Here is a 21,883-nt window from a genome sequence, read left to right as displayed (position 1 = left end):
AAATACCATTTGACCCAGCTATCCCATTACTGGGCATATACCCAAAGGATTATAAATCATGCTGCTATAAAGACACATGCACATGTATGTTTATTGCAGCACTATTCACAATAGCCAAGACTTGGAACCAACCCAAATGTTCATCAATGATAGACTGGATTAAGAAAAGGTGGCACATATACACCATGGAATACTATGCAGCCATAAAGAAGGATGAGTCCCTGTCTTTTGTAGGGACATGGATAAAGCTAGAAACCATCATTCTGAGCAAACTATCACAAGAACAGAAAACCAAATACCGCATGTTCTCACTCATAGGTGGGAACTGAACAATGAGATCACTTGGACACAGGAAGGGGATCATCACACACCGGGTCCTACTGTGGGGATGCAGCAGGGGGTAGGGATAGCATTAGAAGATATAACTAATGTAAATGATGAGTTAATGGGTGCAGCACACCAACATGGCACATGTATACATATGTAACAAACCTGCACGTTGTGCACGTACCCTAGAAGTTAAAGTATAATAAAAATAAATAAATAAAAAATAAATTGTTCTCACATTTAAGTACATAAGAACTACAAAGATGTGCTTTCTATTAAGTAACTCTCATTTGTAAACTGATTCACAAATGCCTTCAAAAGATTTAAGAAAAGTGTTACTGGCCACATGTCTAATCTATAGCAGAGATGCTCAAATACATGTGTTTATTCAACAAATATTAGTTGATGAAGGTCAAACCCCAAATTCAAATGTCATCATTTTTAACGGCTAAATGAAATGATGATAGACTGTAGTAAGAAAAATTTAGGCACTCATTTAACTTACTGAGGTGAATCATCAAAAATAGTTGATCTTGTAATAAAGAGATTTGATGACAGGACCTGCAACTCTTGGTATGATCTGATCCCTTGATTTCTCCACCATTACATACCTTTTTCAATGTCACCCACATTCACCTCATTTTGGTCCCTAGGAAGCATTTTATAGCTCAAGGATGCTACTCTTTACACATAGTATTGTCTCTGCCAGAAAGGATTCTGCCCACAAGCAATTACTGCTTGCCCTTTCCCCCCTCTCTCTCTATTCCTGCCAATTTTGCTTCTTCCTCCCTCCTTTTCAGAAGTATCTGAATTGTGGTTTCAAGGCTTTCCTGTCCAATCCTATTCTTTCGCCTTTCATCTTTTATAGGTGTTACTTCCCAATACACTTCTTGCGCTTCTCACTCCGTATGCTTCGGTCATCCTATCCAGCCAGGGTCATATATACTCTTGGTGTTGGGAGAAAGTACATAGTATGGAATTTACGGCAATTCCAGTGTGAAAATCACGATGGAGGTTCCTGGATTTTTAGAGCCTCTAGTAACCTGCACTGGAGAGCGACAAGTCTTTGAAAAGCAGCTCCTAGTACTAGACCTGGTAGAAAAGAAACACTTGATCATGAGACACCAGTGGCCAGGCATCCAGAACTGCTTATTTTGAGTTGGGTTCCATGGAAGCCACTAACTCAAAAAGTCAGGTGGGCCAGCAGCTGTCTCCTTGTGATAGGAAGGACACATATATTGACCTGAGCAAGACCAGTTAACAAGAGTTAACTGCATGAGCAGGTAGCCTAGGCTCTCACATTATTCACCAGAGTGGAACTGCTCTCCTTCCTCAGTTCATACCTATGGCCACAGGGAAGAGGGATTTCCTTATGCCCACCTGAAGGAGAAAAAAACCCTGAGCTTTGTTTTTGGAAGAGTTGGCTCCTATGTGCTTGCAAGGTGGAAAGGAACAGCAGCTGTATTGTATGTGCATTATAGCCACATTCCGAGTTGGCTTCGAAAGACTGGTTAGGGAATATTTTCCCAGTTGGTAGAGCTGAGTGATGATGCATGTCACACACTTTGCTCAGAAAGAAAAGTGGCCCATGGCTGGGTGCAGTGGCGTGTGTCTTTAATCCCAGTATTTTGGGAGGCCGAGGTGGTGGATCACTTGAGGTCAGGAGTTCCAGACCAGCCTAGCCAACATGGCAAAAGCCCATCTCTACTAAGAATACAAAAATTAGCTGGGCATGGTGGTGCATGCCAGTAATCCCAGTTACTCAGAAGGCTGAGGCAGGAGAATCGCTTGAATCCAGGAGGCGGAGGTTGTAATGAGCAGGGATCCTGCCACTGCATTCCATGCTGGGCGATAGAGGAAGACTCCGTCTCAAAAAAAAAAAAAAAAAAAAAAAAAAAAAAAAATTACTATCACTCTTATACAAATACCCATAGTGAGAATATACATAGACTGATAATCAATAGCAAACAGCCTACTGTACTTGTCAGGGCCATGGGATAAAACAGATCAAAGCTTCAGGGACAAGGAAGGGATATGGGATTAGGCATACTATGTGAAGATCTTTCTGTCACTTGGTAATGCTTACCAGAAGCATCGCTTTGGAATGCTACGTAGCCAAAAGGACCCTTCCAGTTGATGTTAGCAATCCTTTGTCATCAACCACCCCATACCTGGCATTATGGGCACACAGAGTACCCATGGTCAGAGAAAGTGGCCATGGAAAGGCCCAAGAGCATGGCTTCCTTATTGCCAAAGATGATCTACCCACTGCTTCCTCTGAATGTTGAACTGTCAGCAACAGAGACTAACTCTGAGCTCCGGATAAGGGATTATCCTCAAGGGGACCAACCAGTCACCTGTAGTAAGTGTAAACTGAGCTCCTACCTTCCTGGAGGGCAAAATATTTCACTCTCACAAAAACAAACACCCGTAATGGTTATTCTCACGAAAATAGAATTACCTAGGGCATTGATTTATGAATTTGCTTTTCTGACTCTTAGAGCTTGAGCCACCAGCTATATCCAATGATTTACAGACTGCATTCACTCACAGGCTTTCACTCTGTCTCTGATCAAGGAAACTACTACTCAGCAAAGCCTGAGTGGAAATGGGGTGCCTACCCCTGGATTGGTTGCATCACGTACTGCACCACCTAGAAGCTGCTGGCCTGGCCTGATAGCACAAAGGAACGGCTGGCTGAAGGTATAGCTTGGAGGCACTAGTCTGTGAGGATGGGGGTCATCTTTTAGGATGCAGTAGATACACTGAAGAAGAGCTTCCTACATGTTATTGTGTCTCCATGGGAAGAATGGAAATTTAGGGGTAAAAGCAAGAGTTTCTCCAGTTGTCATCACTTCTAATAACCTGCTGAAATCCTTTATGATTTCTGCCTCCACAACTCTAGGTTTTTCATGGTCAAGGGTCCTTGTCCCCAAAGGGGTACTCTTGACAGAGGATACAGCAATAGTCCCATTGAGCTACAAGGTATGGCTACCCCTTGGCCACTTTGGACTCTTTTGCCCAGGGACAAAAAGGCAAGAAGAGGAGTTACCATCTTGACAAAGGTAGTTGCCACTAACATCAGGAGAAGGCAGAGCTGCTGGAAGTCAGGATGGCAGTAAAGAGCATGTATTGCCCTAGTGTATGTGCCACAGGAGGGCGAGAGGAATTATATGTAGACCTCAGATGATCTACCTGAGATCTTCTCAGAAGTCTCTCTGCCAAATGTGACTAAAAACAAACAAGTGTAGCAACGCTGGCCTGAAGCAGATGTGGTTGCCAGGTGCCCTCACTCTCTCCTGAATGAGAGTTTGGATTCACCACCAGGAAATCACTAAGAACACCAGACAGGAAAGCTGAGAAGAGGAATGTAAAATGGTCAGTGGAAGAGGAAGATGAGTACCAGTTGGCCTTGAGACCAACTCCAGTGAACGGAGATGTCATGTATCCCTCTAGCCTCTCTCCTTTAAGTCTGTCTTCAGGAAGAAAGGCACACTGGAACCCTGGACGAGCGACTCCCCAGATGCATATGGAGAAATGGATCTGCAGTATGAGATGAGAGACTGGAGCATCTAATTGTGCACTGCACACATTTTCCATCAGGAAGGAACTTGATGTTTAGCTGTGAGCCTCAGGTAGCTGACAGCCTCCAGCTTCAGTGGATTTGGGATCTGCTACAATGCGTGAGCCAAGGCCACATTCTTCCTGGATATCCCCCATCCCCACAAGTGACAGCACAGTGGAGGTACTAGTGATTGGCCACTTGTGCCCAACACACAACTCTCGAAGGACAGGCTATGCTCTGAAGTTTTGTATGGATTTGGTCAAGACTTTGTGGAGTTTATCATTCTTGGTTTTCTTCCTGATCTTACTTCCTCACTTCCTCCTTTATTTTCTTTCACAGGTGTTATCTACCCTTTTCCTTAAACAAACAATAACAACAAAATGCACAAAAAGCCCAAACCAAAACTCTTGTACTTCTATATCCATCTTAGAGTCTGCTTCCCAGTGGAGCTGAGATGACACATATGTTTTGGCACGCTAGGCTTTTCCTTTTTGGCAACTAACATAACATTAATTGATGCATTAATTACGTAACAATTTCTTTACTTACATTGTCTACTACAACAAACTCTCTGAGAGCAACTGCTAGATCTCTTTTTTCACAATTGTATTCCCAGGGCCTAGTATAGGGCCAACTACTCAGTAAATCTTCCCAACCCCTGGAGAGCTGTACCTATATTTGTATTTGGCCATCCTGAGCATACTATTCCAATTTGTGCCAGGTGTGGGATGTGCACTGGATGTGCGCAGAAGGGCTTCCACAAGGCTCACTCATTGCATTTGACAGCCCAGATCATTTCTGCTAAGTCAGTGGTTCTCAAATGTTAGCCTGCATCGGAACCACCTGGAGAGCTTGTTTAAACACAGACAACTGAGTCCTCCTCCCAGAGTTTCTGACTTAGCAGGTCAGAGTGGAACCTGAGAATGTCCATTTTTGACGTTTCCAGATGCTGCTGCTCTTCTGGCCAGGACCACCATTTGTGAATCTCTGCCTTAGGCTCCTGGCCTCTACTTACTAGCAGATGAACCCAGCCTCTTTCTGAGTTGCCTTCACGTGCTCTTGCTCTTTCACCAATCTTATCAATGCTCACACGCCCCAAGCACTGCCCACTTGTTTGCCTTTTCCTTAGGCAACCTCAGCCTCAAGCAGAGCTTTTTTTTTTCCCCGGGCCCCCCCACACCCCCCACGAGTGACTGTATCTCATATTCTTGTCTTAAGCCCATGCTTTGCTCTTCAGTTCAGGGTCAAAATTCCATCTACTAGTTAAAAAAAAGAAAAAGAAAAAAGCTGCATTGTGTATAGGGGGATCCTGGTTTACAGTAACAGCAGCAAGAAAAACGGATGACAACCACTTTGAACCTCAGTTTTCTCATTTGTAAAAATGAGAACAAGAATACTTATCCATAAAGAATTGTCATTAAGGTCAAATAAGCAAATGAATATAGGGCCAGAAATTATAGCTGAGGACATGTAAGATATTAAGCAGTGGATAGAGCTGGAGGCCGTTATTCTAAGTGAAGTAACTCACTTATTTGAAATATTGTATGTTCTCAGTTGTAAGTGGGAGCCAAGCTATGGGCACACAAAGGTATACAGAGTGGTAGAATGGACACTGGAGACTCAGGAGTGGGTGAGGAGACGGGAAGGAGGGATGAAAAGAAACTACATATTGGGTACAATGTATACTACTTGGGGGACTGTTACACTAACATCTCAGATTTCACCACTATGCAATTCATTCATGTAATAATAAACCACTTTCACACTACAAGCTATTGAAATAGAAAATATTTTAAAAAATAAAAATATGTTAAGTGATGTCCACAACAGGCAAATGATCAAATGTGTGCCAGTTATACTTGGGGGGGATGAAGGGAAACATGTTTAATTGCATAGGATTTTTTAAATAGCTCTATTTTCTAAAATGTATCTTTCCTTAGTACCCTTCCCCTACAAAAGAGACTATAAATTTAGAATCTTCTGTTTAAAGTTCTGCAAAAATGGTATTTTTTCCTCTCCAGAAAAAAAACAGAAACGCTATTTCAAAATCAAAATCTCCTTATTTTCCTGGAATAGAATGAGGCAAGTATTTAGTACTTTATATCTGTTATTAGATACTATATGTTTATTTCACTATTTATATCAAACCTAGAAAGTTCAGAAAAAACTGCTGAAGCTATCATGAATGTAAATTTAATTTCTTCATAAAACCCAGAAGACATAGCAAACTCAATATCCTACAACAAATACATCTAGAAAATAAGTTCTTTATCAAAATGCATTCTTGCTTCCTTCAAGCATGGTATAAAGTGGTAATAAGCTTATCACAGGGGAAAACAACTATTTTTGAGCCATTAACATCTAACAGTTCCAGAATGCAACAATTGTTACCAACTTGTGACAATTCCATTATATACATGGCTAAAAAGTTTTCCTGGGAGAGTGTACAAAATATATTACCAAACCTAACAAAAGTAAGCCATATAATAAAAAATGACTGAATAAAAACACAGAAACAAAACAAAAAATGACACACACACAAAAGAAGAAAAAAAGAGAAATCCTTTCTAAATAGGGAAAACATTTAATAAATTCCTTGAAGACAAGAGTTGGCTCTTAGAATGCATGCCTACCATACAATCAACCCTGTGTATTGCTATTACCATTTTTTGCCTCAGTAACAGTGGACTACTCCAGCTAAAAGACCACAGGTAACCTTTGCAGCTGACCTGTGAAACAAAGATTTCCAATTTCAGCTGTCACTTTCATAGAGTAGCACAATTAAAACAACAGAAACGCTTACATTTAATTTCCTGAACATCAGATATAATGCTACAAATGGGTGGGAAATGCAAACTTGGAAAAACAAATAAGTTAATAAGGACATGAATGACTGTACTCAATACCAAAGATGATACTACCATTTTACAGAGGAAGAAATTAAAATTGAGAGAGGTTAACAATTGTGCCCAAGGCCACACAGCTACTAAGCAAACCAGATCTATGCTCAAAGCCCATGCAGGACTGTAACCACTGTACCCCACTTCCTTCTTAGCTTTATACTAAGCTGTGCCATTTGCCCCGGGGCTGGCTTAAAGGCCAGCCACACTCCCTACACTTCATCGCTAATAACATTTAGGATTACAGTTCCTCTTATGCCCTATAAATAAAACAAGAACAGATCTTTTTCTCTAACATCTGCACTAAAGCTGTGGAACAATATGCCGTTATACTTGAAAGGAATATACATAAAGCCTGACTGAAGGTCTGAGGTAAGCTTCTAAACACCAAAGTGTGATTATAACCTAATGGGGGTCCTTCCTGAACTTCACTGAAGCACTGTGATCCACTGAGTCATTCTAAAACAGTCTTAGAGAATGAATGGCTGCAAGCATGACAGACAAGTTCTATATGTTAAGCAAAAAGTTGACCTAATTTAATGGTTCATAATTTTAAAAGTTGTGTTGATTGCAAATTCAATTATTTTATTTTATTTATTTATTTTGTTTTGAGAGACAAGGTCTTGCTCTGTCTCCTTGGCTGGAGTGCAGTGGTGCGATCATGGCTCACTGCAGCCTCGACCTTCTGGGCTCAAGTGATCCTCCTGCCTCAACTTCCTAAGTAGCTGGGACTACAGGAGTGCAACACCACGTCCAGCTATTTTTTGTAGTTTTTATAGAGATGGGGTTTCACCATGTTTCCCAGGCTGGCCTTGAACTCCTAGTCTCAAGTGATCTTCCTGCCTCAGCTTCCCAAAGTCTTGGGACTATAGGCATGAGCCACCGTACTTGGCCACAAATTCTTTTTATTCATTTTTTTTTTTTGAGATGGAGTCTTGCTCTGTCACCCAGGCTGGAGTACAGTGGCACAATCTGGGCTCACTGCAACCTATGCCGGGTTCAAGCAATTCTTCTGCCTCTGCCTCCTGACTAGCTGGGACTACAGGCACACACCACCATGCCTGGCTAATTTTTGTACTTTTAGTAGAGATGGGGTGTCGCCATTTTGGCCAGGTTGGTCTCGAACTCCTGACCTTGTGATTCACCTGCCTCGGCCTCCCAAAGTGCTGAGATTACAGGCATGAGCCACCATACCCGGCCACAAATTCATTTTTAAAAACTCACCAATTCTTTTTAATTTGGGACAGACATTGATTATCAATATGAAACATGCCCTTTTCTAAGTATTTATTTTCTGAAAAAAAAATATATATTTAAATATCTGAGGCAGAAATTAATGGAAAATTTCAAGATACATGTGACAACCTTTAGATCCCAAAGGCATTTGTTCACTTGTTTGATAATTGTAATGCAATTCATTTGCTGTATGAAATGAAACAGTTTTTGAGTAAGAGTCATCTAAGCTGTGGGAGTAACAGAATTATTTCTCAGCTCTATCAACACAGAGATTTCACAAACTGAAGCCCTGTTGTCCATCAAGGCAGCCACACAGCACCACAGTGGTTTCTGTGGTTGGACCTCTTCTCTCCCATTAGAGGCAACTGGCAGAACTGGGAGTCTGGCATTTCAGAACAGAATAGGATATAGGTTTCTCCCATCCTCCTGCAGTAGACTTTAAAAAAAAAGCCCTTACCAGGAAGTTCCAGTTAGCTTCAATTTGAGTCACCATGCCGGAGAGGAACATGCCCAGAAAGAGAAGCGAAAAGAAAAACGCCGTCACGGACACAAACATGACCCATCCTTGTAGCAGAGGTAGAGGAACATTGGAGGAGGCAACCAAAATCCAGACGAGACCCCCGAACAGCTGAAAGAAAAAAAGAAAGAGGGTAATTGGTTTGCTTAAAAGATACCTTCCATACAACAGAATTCAACATGCTTGTATTACCCTCAGTGTTGCCTTCATTTTCCTCCCAGACTCCTGCACATATTCCAGCAACCCCACCCCTTCGATTTTCTCCTTATCATGCAAGATGCCTTCTTTCCTCAGGTGCAAGACCAATCCTTTGGCTTGCAGAACTGATCCATCTCCACACCTGTATCTTCAAGATGGACTCTCTTCTTCAACCCATGTACATGCCCAGCATTCCTTCATCATTGACAAATACCTTCCTTTGACTTTATCGATTCTCTGACTACCACCTTTTCAATGAAGGTATTTTTTCAGTCAACCACACAGTAAGGGGAACATCACACACCAGGGCCTGTTGTGGGGTGGGGGTAGTGGGGAGGGATAGCATTAGGAGATATACCTAATGTAAATGACGAGTTAATGGGTGCAGCACACCAACATGGCACATGTATACATATGTAACAAACCTGCACGTTGTGCACATGTACAATAGAACATAAAGCATAAAAAAAAAACAAAAAAAAAAGAAAATCATTGTCTACCCCAAGGCCATGAAGATACTCTGTTAGGTGTTTCTTCTAAAACCTTCATTATTTTTACTTTTCACATTTAAATCTACAACCTTATACTGATTTTGCATTTGGTATGAGGTAGGGGGTCAAGATTCAGTTTTTCCCCATATGTATATTCAATTGACCCAGTGTCATTTACTGAAATGACCATACTTTCAAGAGTCTACTGTTGTCAATCAGGAGACCATATGCTGTGGGTTTGGTTCTGTTCCATTCTGTTCCACTGGGCTATCATTATGACAAAATATTGCACTGTCTTTAGACTAATCCCCTAAGCACCTGACATTTTAAAAAATCAGTAAATAGCATCATTTAAAAACTTCATGTTCTATTTGTCATGAGAATATAAATAAAATATATATTTACTGATCTTAAAAAAAATCATCTTTGCCTGGTCTCCACTTCCTCTCCCTGAAGTTGCTCTTCATATCACTATAAACCAGCTCCTGATCTCATTGCTCCTTAGAGAGTTTGTTAGTAAAAGATGGCTAGAATAATAGTTGCAGCTGTTGTATATGGTGGTAAACAATAAAAACTACCATCATTTATTGAGTATCTATTATGTATTGGACAGAGGAATAAGTACTTCACATATCTGTAGATCTAAGTATCAATAAATACCTATTACATTTCAGGCTTTATGCCAGGTGCTGGGAATCAAATGGTAAACAGGTTACACTTGGTTTCTGTCACCACAGAACTCACAGTCTATTAAAGAGACAAGTAAGTAAGTGATTAAAAAGCTGCTTCATAAATGTCACAATTGGGCAAATACTGGGCACTGCAGGTCCACACACCAAGGGCTCTAAATCCAGATTTGAAAATGCTTCCTAGAAGGAACGATTCAAAGCACAGGGATATGGGGTAAAGCAGAGGGAGGAAAGGGAGGTTCCAGGACGGGAGCTGAGAAGAGCCCCGCACAGGTGAAGAACAAAGCTCAGCAAGACAGGAGGGTCATGCGCTGGTGGGGAATGGAGAGAACTGCACGGGAGACTGAGTGAGGAGGTGCTGAAGCTCGGGCCAAGGAACCGAACTTCACCTAAGGGCGACGGCAAAGCCAAGATCATCTTGAGCAGAAACTAGCATGGTCAAGATTTGCCTTTGGAAATTTTTCTCTGGCTAGAATGTGAGAACAGACTGGAGAAGAAAGGGTAGATGGCGGGGGAGCACATCTCTGTGTTTCTCTAGCTCTATCAACACAGAGATTTCACTAACATGGTGTAACACAGGAGACTGTTACACCAACAGAGTGTAAGAATCAGAACACTGAGGACAGAGAGAAAGGAATAGATTAGAGTGAAATTTAGAAGTAGACATGATAATAGTTGGTAACAGATCAGATGTGAGACACGACAGAAAAAGGACAGATAAGGAAAATCCTCAGATTTCTGGCATGGGCCACTAGGCTTGAGAGAACACTGCAGGAGAAATGGTGTGAAGACAATGAGTTTTATGCATCCATCACCATTGGTCTCCTCCATACTACCATGCATTCTTTGCATGGCATTCCAAGCCATTTGTGACCTGACATGTCTTTTTCATCCTTGTCTCTTGCCACTATGCTCCTCACATTTTGTATTAGGGTGAGAAAAAAAATCCACAGTTCCAAGACAAAGATCTTTCACATCAGAGTGGCCTGTTACTTGCATGCCGTAAATGTCATTTCCTCCCTATGTGTACTTGAGATTCTCCCACTCATATCTAATCTTGAGCACATCATTTACAACATTTTTCCTGAGATCCACCCCTGCTCAGTTATGCCTCCCTCCTCTGGGCAACCTCCCTATTGGGCTTTGTTACATCAGTGAGATACACTGTAATTAAATCCCTTTGGCTCTCCATCTGCACTACCAGGCCTTCTTGGCAGCATACTGCTTTATATGTCTCTGCATCCCAAGTCATTTATTAATCTACACAATAATCCTTTCCTAACCATCAGTCAGGTACTATGCTAGATCTGGCAGCACAAAACCTTAGGCTACATACCTGCCCTGAAGACACCTCAAGCGAGAATCAATCTCTCTCTCTCTCTCTCTCACACACACACACACCCAGAGAGAGTGAGAGATAGAGCACGCGCTCAATTATTTGCTTAGTAAACAAGTTAGTGCTCATATGAGAACCGTTTGAGCTCCAAATATTAAAAATCAATACTCATCTTTACATTGCATTTAAGTATCTAGATATCCAAATTACTCCACAAGTCACTGAAAGTTAAAAACACAAGTTTTTAATTATATAATTATATAATTTGTTACTACTTTGAAGAAACATTTTTGAAAGCATAAATGATCACTTGAGCAATGGTAAATCACCAGTCTAAAAAAATGTATAGTTGTGGTGTGTACCTCGAGTCCTAATGTCAAATCAAAAATTAACAATTGATGCAGAAAGTGTTATGAAATAAATCTAATGAATATCAATGCATCTTAAAAATTTAACCACCACCTTATCAGTGCCTATAAAAGAAACAAACTTGTTCCTGATAAAATATTATTTACCTTTACATACTATTAAATAAATAACTGAAGGTGATAAGAATGTCTTCAGTGGATCAATCTTTCCTTTTTTTCCACTTTCTTCTTTCTGGTAGCCTTTTCTTACTCTCCCACAAAGAATAATCTACATAACTTTAAATACAGTTTAAGAAATATACATCATTATTAAATATCTCTTCGGAGTTATTTCCTGAGAACCTATGTGCAAATACAAAGGATAATAAAAAGCAATTGGCCACTGTTTGTTAGGGACAGGCAGAGCCAAACAGATAAACATAATAATATGAGTTAGGGATTATGATACATTCACACCTGTAAGGAGCAGGCTGTATGATCCTTTGGAATTAAACACAGCATTTACTCAACCCAGAGTGGACCTCAAACAGACCAGCCCCGAACCTACTGCTAGGCACTGTAGAAGAACACTCAAGAAAAAACAAAAAAGGCAAGGTTCCATCTCCAGGAGCTCGAAATAAGGAAGAAACAGACACCATTAAACTGATTCAGGAGCAGATTGTAGTGGGTGCTATAAAAAGAGCTCAACACAGTGTGCTCTGAGAGGCTGGGAGAGGAGAGAAGAAATATAATGGGAAGAATCTGGAAAGGTAGGCAGGGGAGGCAGCTTCAGAGTAAGCTTTCAAGACAGACCAAGACTTTGACAGCAGAGGTTATGCTGTAAAGCAGTATAGATTAACTGTTCTTATCGTGCTCAGAATTATAGCCCTTCAAACATCTCAAAGGCTTGGAAGGGAAACTAAGCGCTGCATGAACAGGAGTCAGATTTGCCTCCTCACTTGTGGGGTATGTGCTGCATGGAAAGTGGAGAGGGAAGGAGTGTATGAATGTCCCCTCTCTTTCACTCATGTAAATACATATGATACATCCCTAGAGCTGAGATTCTGTGAAATCTAGGCTCACTTTAGAAGACAGAGGATGGACCAAAGAACATAACTGAGCCCACTTTGGAGGGCCACCATCCTCATTTTGAGATTGTCATACTGCTGTATGGGTCACTCTGGCCTTGACATAGTTATTATTCCCTACTTTGTGATTTCCTTTTGACAAAAGCTACTTTTCTTCTTGAGCTTCCCAACTTGGTTCCAACTTAAAAAACTGAACTTAAAAACTTGACAGGACCAACGCTCAGTATATTCACTTCACCTAATTCTGGGCACTAGTGAGCTTAGAGTGTTTGCAAATCAGTGTAATTATCAGCATTCCTGTTTAGCAGAGATGACTCCGGAGGTGGTCATATTTTTAGAGGTAAAAAGCAGAACACAAAAATGGTTAAATCTGACAGAGAACAGATGATAAATACCGTAGCAACTGCAGAGTACACACTGTGAAGAAAGGTATTTGGAACTATTATATGTTTCGCCCACATTCTCATCATCTTGGATCTGAATCCACATTCTGACCCCTTCTCTACTACTGCCTTCCACTGCTTTCTAGTGTTCTAAAAAATCCAATAATTCTGTATAAAATAGCCAAATGCACCTCAATTTGAAATTTCTTTAAGAAACCAAGTCAGTGCTTATGACTTCAAACCTCGAGCTCGAACAAAGACTACCTTTGCTTCCAGGCAATACAAAGGTAAAAACCTCCTAGGAGTAGGTATCAGCCTTTCCCGGCAACTCGGTTGCCTTTTATCTTCTTAACCCAACTTTAGGTGTACTGGGTACATACCAGAAGTACTCAAATATATTCTGAGTTGCAGTTATTAAATTGCTACACATTCCTAAAACAACTGATCTTCTTTCTGGTTTAACATACATTTGTTACGTGTGCTTGGCCTCTGCAGACCAGAAAGGTATGACTTGGCTGAATCCCACCCATAAGAAAACCACAGAAGTACTTATCCGCCAATCACACTAAACTGAACCCTCAGAGTTTGATGTTAAAACATGTTTTCACTAGAAACTGTGGAATGGGAAAAATACATAGTCCCACGGGAAAACATGCTCTTGAGCAAGCAGCAACTCTTGCAATTCTGGGTGCATGAATTACAGACTTCACTCATCTCCTATTTGGACGGTCTTACGTTCCCAAGGGATTCCTTTTGCAAATGCCCTTTTTCTTTTCAAATGTCACTTATTTCCTAATTATCTGCTTTTAAACATACCCTCTGACAGCTAAACATTTTTTCAAACCAATGTGACACCTCCATCTTAGTACACCCACAAAGTAAACAGGCTAATTTCTACCGTAACCTATTTTCAATGAATGTTTGGAATGAGAAGAGGAAAAGGTAAGTGAATTTGAAAGGATAAAGACTGGCTCAACTATCCTATAAGGGAAAACATTGTTTGGAATTTTCCCTGTTAAGCTCCCTCCTTCTAATTATATTATCTATATGTTGGATATTTCACTATTCTACTGCAGTGAGAATGAACAACCAGCAAACGTAGAGTAAAAGCGAAAAAATATTTATCTTTCAGTCTGACTTGTAGAGTTAGAGTAAAAGGTTGAAGCCAATGATGATAGCAGAAATATTACTTACCATTTACTGAGCTCTTATGTTATAAGCACTGTTATAAGGGTTTTATTTGTGCCAATTTAATCCTCACAGACTTTGAGAGAATATTATTATTCCTACTTCATAGATAAGTTAATTGAGGTACAAATCCATTAATAACTTGTCCCTTATAGTTATAGTTATATAGTTAATAAGTGTTACACATGAAATTTGAACTTGGCAATTGGCTTCCAGAACTTATGATTTTAACATCCTGCTATTCTGCTCCTCTTACGGTTTAGTATTCATTCTAAAGCAGGGTTTCTACCCATATTCCATATGATTCCCTAAAATCATATAAAATAGGGTAGACAAGTACATACGCATTTTTCTGAGGATACAGTCCACACTTTTCATCAGAATCACAAAGGGGCATGTGGCTCCCCCACCCAAAAGTTCAGAACACTTTATCTACTTGTAACCCCTTCTATTTTAATGGATGTTTACTTATGGGGTGCTGCACAGGAAACATCATGGTTATAGAAGTGTTCAGTATGTACAGAAATTTACCGGCTAGAAAAAAAATTACCTACAATTAGCTCCATTTTACATACAATTTTCATTTTGAAAGATTTCTTTAAAGTAGAAACATACTTCAGCCAACAGATACAATAACTGGTAGATGTATTTACAAGGCAGCCCACACAAGTGTGGATTCATTCACAATGCGACTGTAGACACTGGTACCACTACGAGGCATACTGCTGTCCCCTCCCCAAGCTCATCATCTCCCCTGTAATGCTTCTTTTCCTACTACCCTCTGTCTTTGCACTCCAGCCTCTGTCCCTCATCCCCTGAGCACAGAGAAATGATCACACTTGTCCATGCTTCTGCCTAGCATGCTGCCAGTAAAAATTTTGCTGGATAACTAAACTCCAGTTACCATGTTTTCCAGAAAGACTTCCCTGGCCAGGTGCCATCTCTCAGTGCGTCCACGGTTACTGACGCTTGTATTCTCCACAGCAATTACAACTGGATTGAAATCATGGATCCACATGCCCATTTCACCCACCAGACTGTGACGTCAGAGTCAGTGACATTGTCTTCAACATCTCTGTATGCTCAGAACCCAGGATGGTGCTTTCTACGGAAGATCCTCAATCCATCCTCCTTGAAATGAATGGAAACCAACCAACGTGTGTAATGAATGGTTCCAGAAGAGAATGCTCTAGGAGTGCAGCTTTCTAGGGATGCTAGGAACACACTCGTGTCTGGAGCCCAGCTCATTCCCTGGTTCATGGTGGATGTCCAAAAATAGGCATGAAAACAAGTGAAGCGAGAACATGTACTTCTCAATTCTCAAATTATTGCTGGTGACACCCACCACCTAGCACCAGATCTCAGGAGGCTAAGATCAAAAGTTATGGGAAACTTTGTACCTCTTGCCAGTTGAGTTCATGACACCCAATTTTTAATCTTTTTTCAGCCCCATATTTGCCCACATAACCTATTTCTACTGTAACTGCCACTGGAACTTTTGACCAGGGTAAATCTTGTGCCTTCTCCCAGTGCCTCCTGCTCCCCTCATCAGTCCCCATCTGTCCTCTAACCATGCTGACTTCCGTCCAAACCATTTCTGGACTGGCCCTGGCATAGGCCTGTATTAGTGATGCAAGGCAGCAAGGTGTTTATTTATTTATTTAATTAGGAAAACAGAACAAATTCTGGGATGTAATGAGAAATGACGTATACATAAGAGGCTTATGACTAAAATATCTTAATACTCATTGCAAAAGAAGTTCTACTTTTTAGCTTTACACTGGAAGGCTTTAAAAATATGTCTAGGAGTGCTAAAGAGAGTTATACTTTCTTCCTCCTATGTGACCTAAACTTCCAATTCAGCTACTTAAATAGCTGACACCCTAAAACGGAGAGGTCATATTACAGGGAGAAATATGTTCTGGTTCTTTTTATTCTTCTTTATAATAATTCCTCTTGATCTTGAAAATTCTCTTTTCATGTTTGTAGGTAACTAGTTATCACTTTTAGGTTAAAATCGTTCCTGCGTGCCAATGCCCTGATATTGGCCAGACCTGTATAAATCACTGTCGCTTTTCTTTCTTTTTACCTTCCTCCTTCTCATAGCTATTATACAAAAGTTGAGATTGTCATACATGTTGTCTATAAAAGGACATGGTATCTCCAGACTATTTTCACATACTGCTGTTTGTACTATAGAACAAACAAGTAGCATTTGTTAAGTACTGCACGTGCATACGTGCATGATACTGGGTACACCAACCGGGTTCCTGTCGTTTGTCATTACAGGGTCATTTCTATTCAGCCATATCATTGCAAATACACCATGTCCACAGCTCCTACCCCTACATAAAACATTTCTATCAGGCTCTACAAAACAAATCTATTCTCCATGACTTTCTCATTTGGAGCTCAAGGTGAATCTTTTCAGCTACTTTGTTTAAAGTGTTCCGTATTTCAGTTCTTCATATTTTTTTTTAAAGGACTGCCAGTCAGAGCAAATGATTGTTGATAATAATCTCTGGCAGGGGCATTGGGTTGTTTTCCCTTATAAACCTTTAAAGGTTATTTATTTATTCATTTATTATTTTGGGGATACAGTTTCGCTCTTGTTTCCCAGGCTGGAGTGCAGTGGTGCGATCTCGGCTCACTGCAACCTCTGCCTCCCAGGTTCAAGCAATTCTCCTGCCACAGCCTCCCAAGTAGCTGGGATTACAGGCATGCGCCACCACGCCGGCTAATTTTGTATTTTTAGTAGAGATGGGGGTTTCACCATGTTGGTCAGGCTGGTCTCGAACTCCTGACCTCAGGTGATCCACCTGCCTCAGCCTCTCAAAGTGCTGGGATTACAGGCATGAGCCACAGCACCCGGCCTAAAGGTTATTCTAATGTGGATGGAGATTTTTAATCCAGAGGCAAAGGAAAAAAAAAATACAGTTTTAAAACCCATTTAGGAGACAACTATGTCCATGGACAGCTCCCTCCTGCACACTGCAAATAAACAATGTCCTTTCACAGTCAAAATTTATTTTCCAGGCAATAAACTCTGCATCAGAACATATACATGTTCCTAGTCCAAAGTCAAAGCTTTCAGTTGAAAATAACCTGAAGTTCCTTCCATAGATTTATCTGCATGACTGAACCTGCCTCCCCTAAAGCCCCTCCCTCACAATCATCCTTTCATTAACATTTGTTTTTCTGGCATAATTCCTCTGAGTTGCATCTTATATTTAAGTTTAATCTAGGTATCATTTTGGGGCAAGTCAAACTTTATGTACTTAGTTGACTTCCCAAACCTCAAACCTCTCTCTCTTTTTCTCCATCCTTCTTTCATTGGTTCTATTTCAGGTTCTTTTCATCCCTTATCTAAATTATTGCAATAAGCCCCCAATTGCTCTCCCTGCCTTCAGTCTCTTTGTTTTACAACCAAACTTCATCACTCAAAGGTTTCTAAGACACAAGTTGGATCAAGTTTATCTCCGTCCTTCAGCAGCTTTCCATCACACAATAAATCCAATGCCTCGGCCTAGCATTTCTCAGCAAACCAGAACCTGAGTCCTACCTGCTGTTTTTCCTTCTTCTGCCACTGCCCACCAAAATCTCACAACTGACGGAACATTCTTGCCATTGTCCTTCTTGTCTCTGTGTTTGTGCATGTCCTTGTTTCTACCTGGAATTCTCTTACCCATTTTCTAATGAACCATGCCTCATTATTGAAGGCTAACCTCAAATGTCCCCGCCTCATTAAAGCTGCCTGTTCTGGCCTCTCCAGAAGTCAGGTGGACTCTATCCTGCTTTTCCACAATACTTTTTATAAACCTATATTAGCAATTCATACACAGCACTGTAATTCTTTCTTGACTTTATATTCTACCAAACAGTAATTTCTTTTAAGGGCAGGAACTATGTTACTTACTCTATTTTCAGGGTATAAAAGAAGGCTTGATGCATAGTGTGTTCTTAATTATAAGCTGAGTAAATGAAAATTACTATGGCACCCAAAACACTACAGTTAGAAGTATGTGAATAAGAATCCTAGAGTGTCTCCCACAGAGATAAATGTGAATGAATAACTTGGGGAATATAAGTAGTTTCTTAAACACTAAAACTGCAATATAAAACACAATGAATTCAATGATTATCTGTATTCTTTTTCGTGATTAGTACCAGTAAAACTTCAATTTTTCTTGTGCATTTTACAAGATAAGCTCATTGGGAGCAGGGACCCTAAATACCTTGTTCAGCCCAATAGTGCAGATGCTCCAATGTTATTTTTTAAAGTAGATAGACCCACCTGGAAAATGTTTTAGCTGCAGTTCACTTCCCATACTTAATTATTTCTTCCCTGAATGGTAGTTACTTTTGTGAATATACTCTCAACTAGGTTATAGGTCTTTCTGGTGAGGAAGGGTTTAAACATTTTTGTTCCCAAAGGAGTGTCTTGCACATAGTAGGTATTCAGTAAATGCCCGATAAGTGATTTTTATAAAATATTCACTCAGAAAACTGAGATTTTGAAAATGAGAATTTTGAAGGTGATGTCTTCCATTCTAAGCTAAAAGGCTTAGCTTTGCAATATTAACTTAGGATTAAACTCTGTGGCAAGCATGCATTGGTAAGTATTGCTAAGCCCAAAACTAAAAAGTTGACAACTAGGTACTTGGGAGTGGAACACACCTATCTCAAAAAAAAAAAAAAAAAAAAAAAAAAAAAAAAAAAAAAAAAAATCACTATGCATGTGAGGTTATAATATTCTCCACTTAAGAAGTCAGTGCTATAATGCTTTTCCTGGTGCTGGTAGGCTGGCACTATTTATATATTTTGTAATATCTCCCCAACAAATGGCTTTTATCTGACAGGCTGTGAATAGAATACATTAAGGGGGATTGGGAATGAATTCTTTCAGCCAAGTTAAATGATTAGCGTGAGAACCGAACTCCAAGAGCATGGTGTCAATAGCGTAGTCAACTATTGATAGCCCAGTCCTCCTTTGTCAGGTACAATTTTCACATGATAAGTTTCAGAAGGCAATGGGACAGAAATGAAGAACTCTTAAAGACAAACGGATTTGAACAGAAGATCAAAATTAAAATGGAGTTTGAGGATATCCAGAAACACTGGCAGAGGTTAAAATAATGGGTCCCCAGAATGGAGATCACTTAGCATTTAGGACAGTGCCTGGGAAATTCTCACATTTACTTTACAGGTTGAGGAATTTCTTAAGAAGGAGCCATGGGATATGGCAAATTTTAAAAGAATCAGAAAATTAGATGGAAATTGAGACCTCTAGGGGCTAAGTTGCTTCAAAAGTGTTCACTTAGCTTCTATCTGTACATCCATTCAAGATGGGTATTCTAAATGTAGGGGTAACAAGGAAGCTTTGATCTCTGCTCTCTCAAATCATGTAAACCAATATCTCTAAACACTCCTAAAGGATGAGAGCCGAGGAGCTATAGTTTGACTCTAGTGTGGTCGCTTGTTTCTCTAAGGTCACCAGTTTCATTGGAACATTTTGGTCATTTTTCAATGGGGTGGGGGAGATTGATATTCAAGTAAAGGAGATAAAGGGTGCCTAAAAATGTAAACTTACTGAGTTGGCCATAAAAACAGAGAAGCAAACTAATAAGCTTTTGGAAGTGATGCTGTTCTACCTAGCCAAGAGTGAGACATGTTTCAGGATGTAAGAAGCCAGAGGAAATGAGATAAAAGGATTAGATTGGACACTTCTGTGAGTCTGGGATCCCACCTAGGTTGGGGAGTGGTGGTCGTTTTAGCAGATAGAGAATTCACATCTGTGAGAGCAGAGCTGTCTTCTCTACTGTGTGTCCCTGCTGTATATCAGAATCTGAATATTAGAATCACCAGGGAAGCTTTAAAAAACAACTCGTGAACTCTGGCACTCCCCCAGAGATTCTGATTTAATTAGTCTGGGCTGGCAACAGTATTTTAAAAAGCTGTTCAAGTTATTAAGTACAGCAAGAATTGAGAACTAACCACTGATCTAGATTTAAAAAAGATATAATGGGGAGGGGGAGGGGGAAATTGACTAAGTCACTTTCTACTCTTTTCCCTCAGAATTAGGCCTTGTTTTCTAAAAGTCTGACATGACTACAGGTTCTTGAGATGGTATTTGATTAGAGGGCATATGGATAAGCCTTCTTTGCATATACACAGGAATATATATTTACATATACACATACATGTATCCTTACATACATACATATATTTGAATAAACATTAGAAAAATATAACCAGAATATCGAATTTGAAATTTCATGTATATTATTGCTTAAGAAGAGGCAAAAGTACTGAAGTTTAGAAAGTATGTCAATGAACTGTCTGTAAATTCTAGTACAGGTGGAATGCAGATATGACAAAAACTTCTCAAGGAGGTAGGCAAAAAACTGGAGCTTGCGGAACACGGAATAAAGTAGCCGAGAACCTAAGAAATCGTTCTTTGCAGATCTTCCAGTTCTAAACGTGTCTCCCTCCCACAGCAAGGCGGCCAGCCCAATGCCATCCTCTCTGCGCTCTTCCCACATGGATGTCTGCACCTCATCCCAAGCACTCAGATGCTTCTGGACCACGCTCAAACTCAAACCAGACTCGCAGTCAGGATCCCATTACTGATGTCATAGCCTGCAACTCATTCACGTCTCCTCTTTCAGATTCAAATCTGGGCTAAACTTAACTTAGGGTGGTGTGGCTACCTCGGCATAATAGAACAGTGCTCACAAGGTGTTCCAGCTCCACAAGCACGAAAGTGAAACCAAAGCGACCCAAATCCAGGTTATGCAAGCTCAAAGGCGAGGGTGAGGGGAGAGATGAAAATCCTAAACCGAGCACTTTTTATTTGCCATTCTCAGAGCATGATGCAACCTCAGGTTGCCCAATTTATATTTGCACATGTTCTCCTTGCCCACAAGGAGCTTCGAAAGTTTCCAACTCTATAAAATTCCACTGAAAAAGTTCAAGAGCTACCTAAAAATGTTGCACGACAGGCAGGTGACCCCACCTTTACTTGGACCCAACAAAGTGTGCTAAAAAGGTTTGGAGTTGCGTAGGGAGGCCAGAAGTGAGAAGTTGCAAAGGCAGGCAGAGAAGAACTCGACAGCCACGTTTCCACCTTTCCCCCACCATTCTCACGCCCACTGGATTAGAAACTGCCAAGGACATGGCACATAACTCACCTTTCTCCTTGCCCTGCCTCCTGCCCAGCTCCTCTTTCCAATCCAAAGGGCACTAATGATGGCAAGGGTGAGTGGGCAAAAAGCATACTGAAGTCCGCAGCCCTCTTCCTCTTCCTGTTGCCTCCCCCTCCCCCCCGACTTTCCACAGCGTGGCAACCTCCAGGTCACACAGTAATCGGCTACACCTTTGCACCACCCAACAAAATGGCAGGTTAGCAACAGGCGAGGCCGAGAGCCAGACGCTCGCCTTGGCCAAGCGCGGCCCCTGGCCATGCTCTGGGTTTCTAAAGGCGCCTCCGAGCCCCAACACCTTTCTTTCCTCCACATCCCCAATGCTCGGCTCTGCCGGGCCGCCTGCTCGTCCTCCCCAGGCCATTTCCGTCGCCCGCCGGGGAGCAGGTGCCCGCGTAACAGGTGCTGGGCGAGAG

The 21,883-nt window shown here is 40.9% G+C and overlaps 1 protein-coding gene across 2 annotated transcripts in view; it reads right to left on the bottom strand.

Annotated features, from left to right (window-relative positions):
- Positions 1-21,883, bottom strand: part of MAL2 (mal, T-cell differentiation protein 2) — a 77,726-nt gene that overhangs the window by 17,349 nt on the left and 38,494 nt on the right. Inside the window, exons 1-2 of one of the 2 annotated variants that reach the window (XM_011972992.1) lie at positions 21,456-21,787; positions 8,486-8,656 (exon numbers count right to left, since the gene is read on the bottom strand). In XM_011972992.1, the coding sequence (XP_011828382.1) occupies positions 8,486-8,656; positions 21,456-21,782 (498 nt within the window). In that variant the 5' untranslated portion in view covers positions 21,783-21,787. Of the gene's footprint in view, positions 1-8,485; positions 8,657-21,455; positions 21,788-21,883 lie in introns of those variants that run through there. The other variant, XM_011972993.1, reaches the window with a different exon arrangement.

This window comes from Mandrillus leucophaeus, unplaced genomic scaffold, assembly GCF_000951045.1.
Source record: "Mandrillus leucophaeus isolate KB7577 unplaced genomic scaffold, Mleu.le_1.0 Scaffold133, whole genome shotgun sequence".
NCBI classification, from domain to species: domain Eukaryota; kingdom Metazoa; phylum Chordata; class Mammalia; order Primates; family Cercopithecidae; genus Mandrillus; species Mandrillus leucophaeus.
Note: the sequence above shows the minus strand (reverse complement) of the source record. Positions and strands in the feature narration are given on the sequence as shown.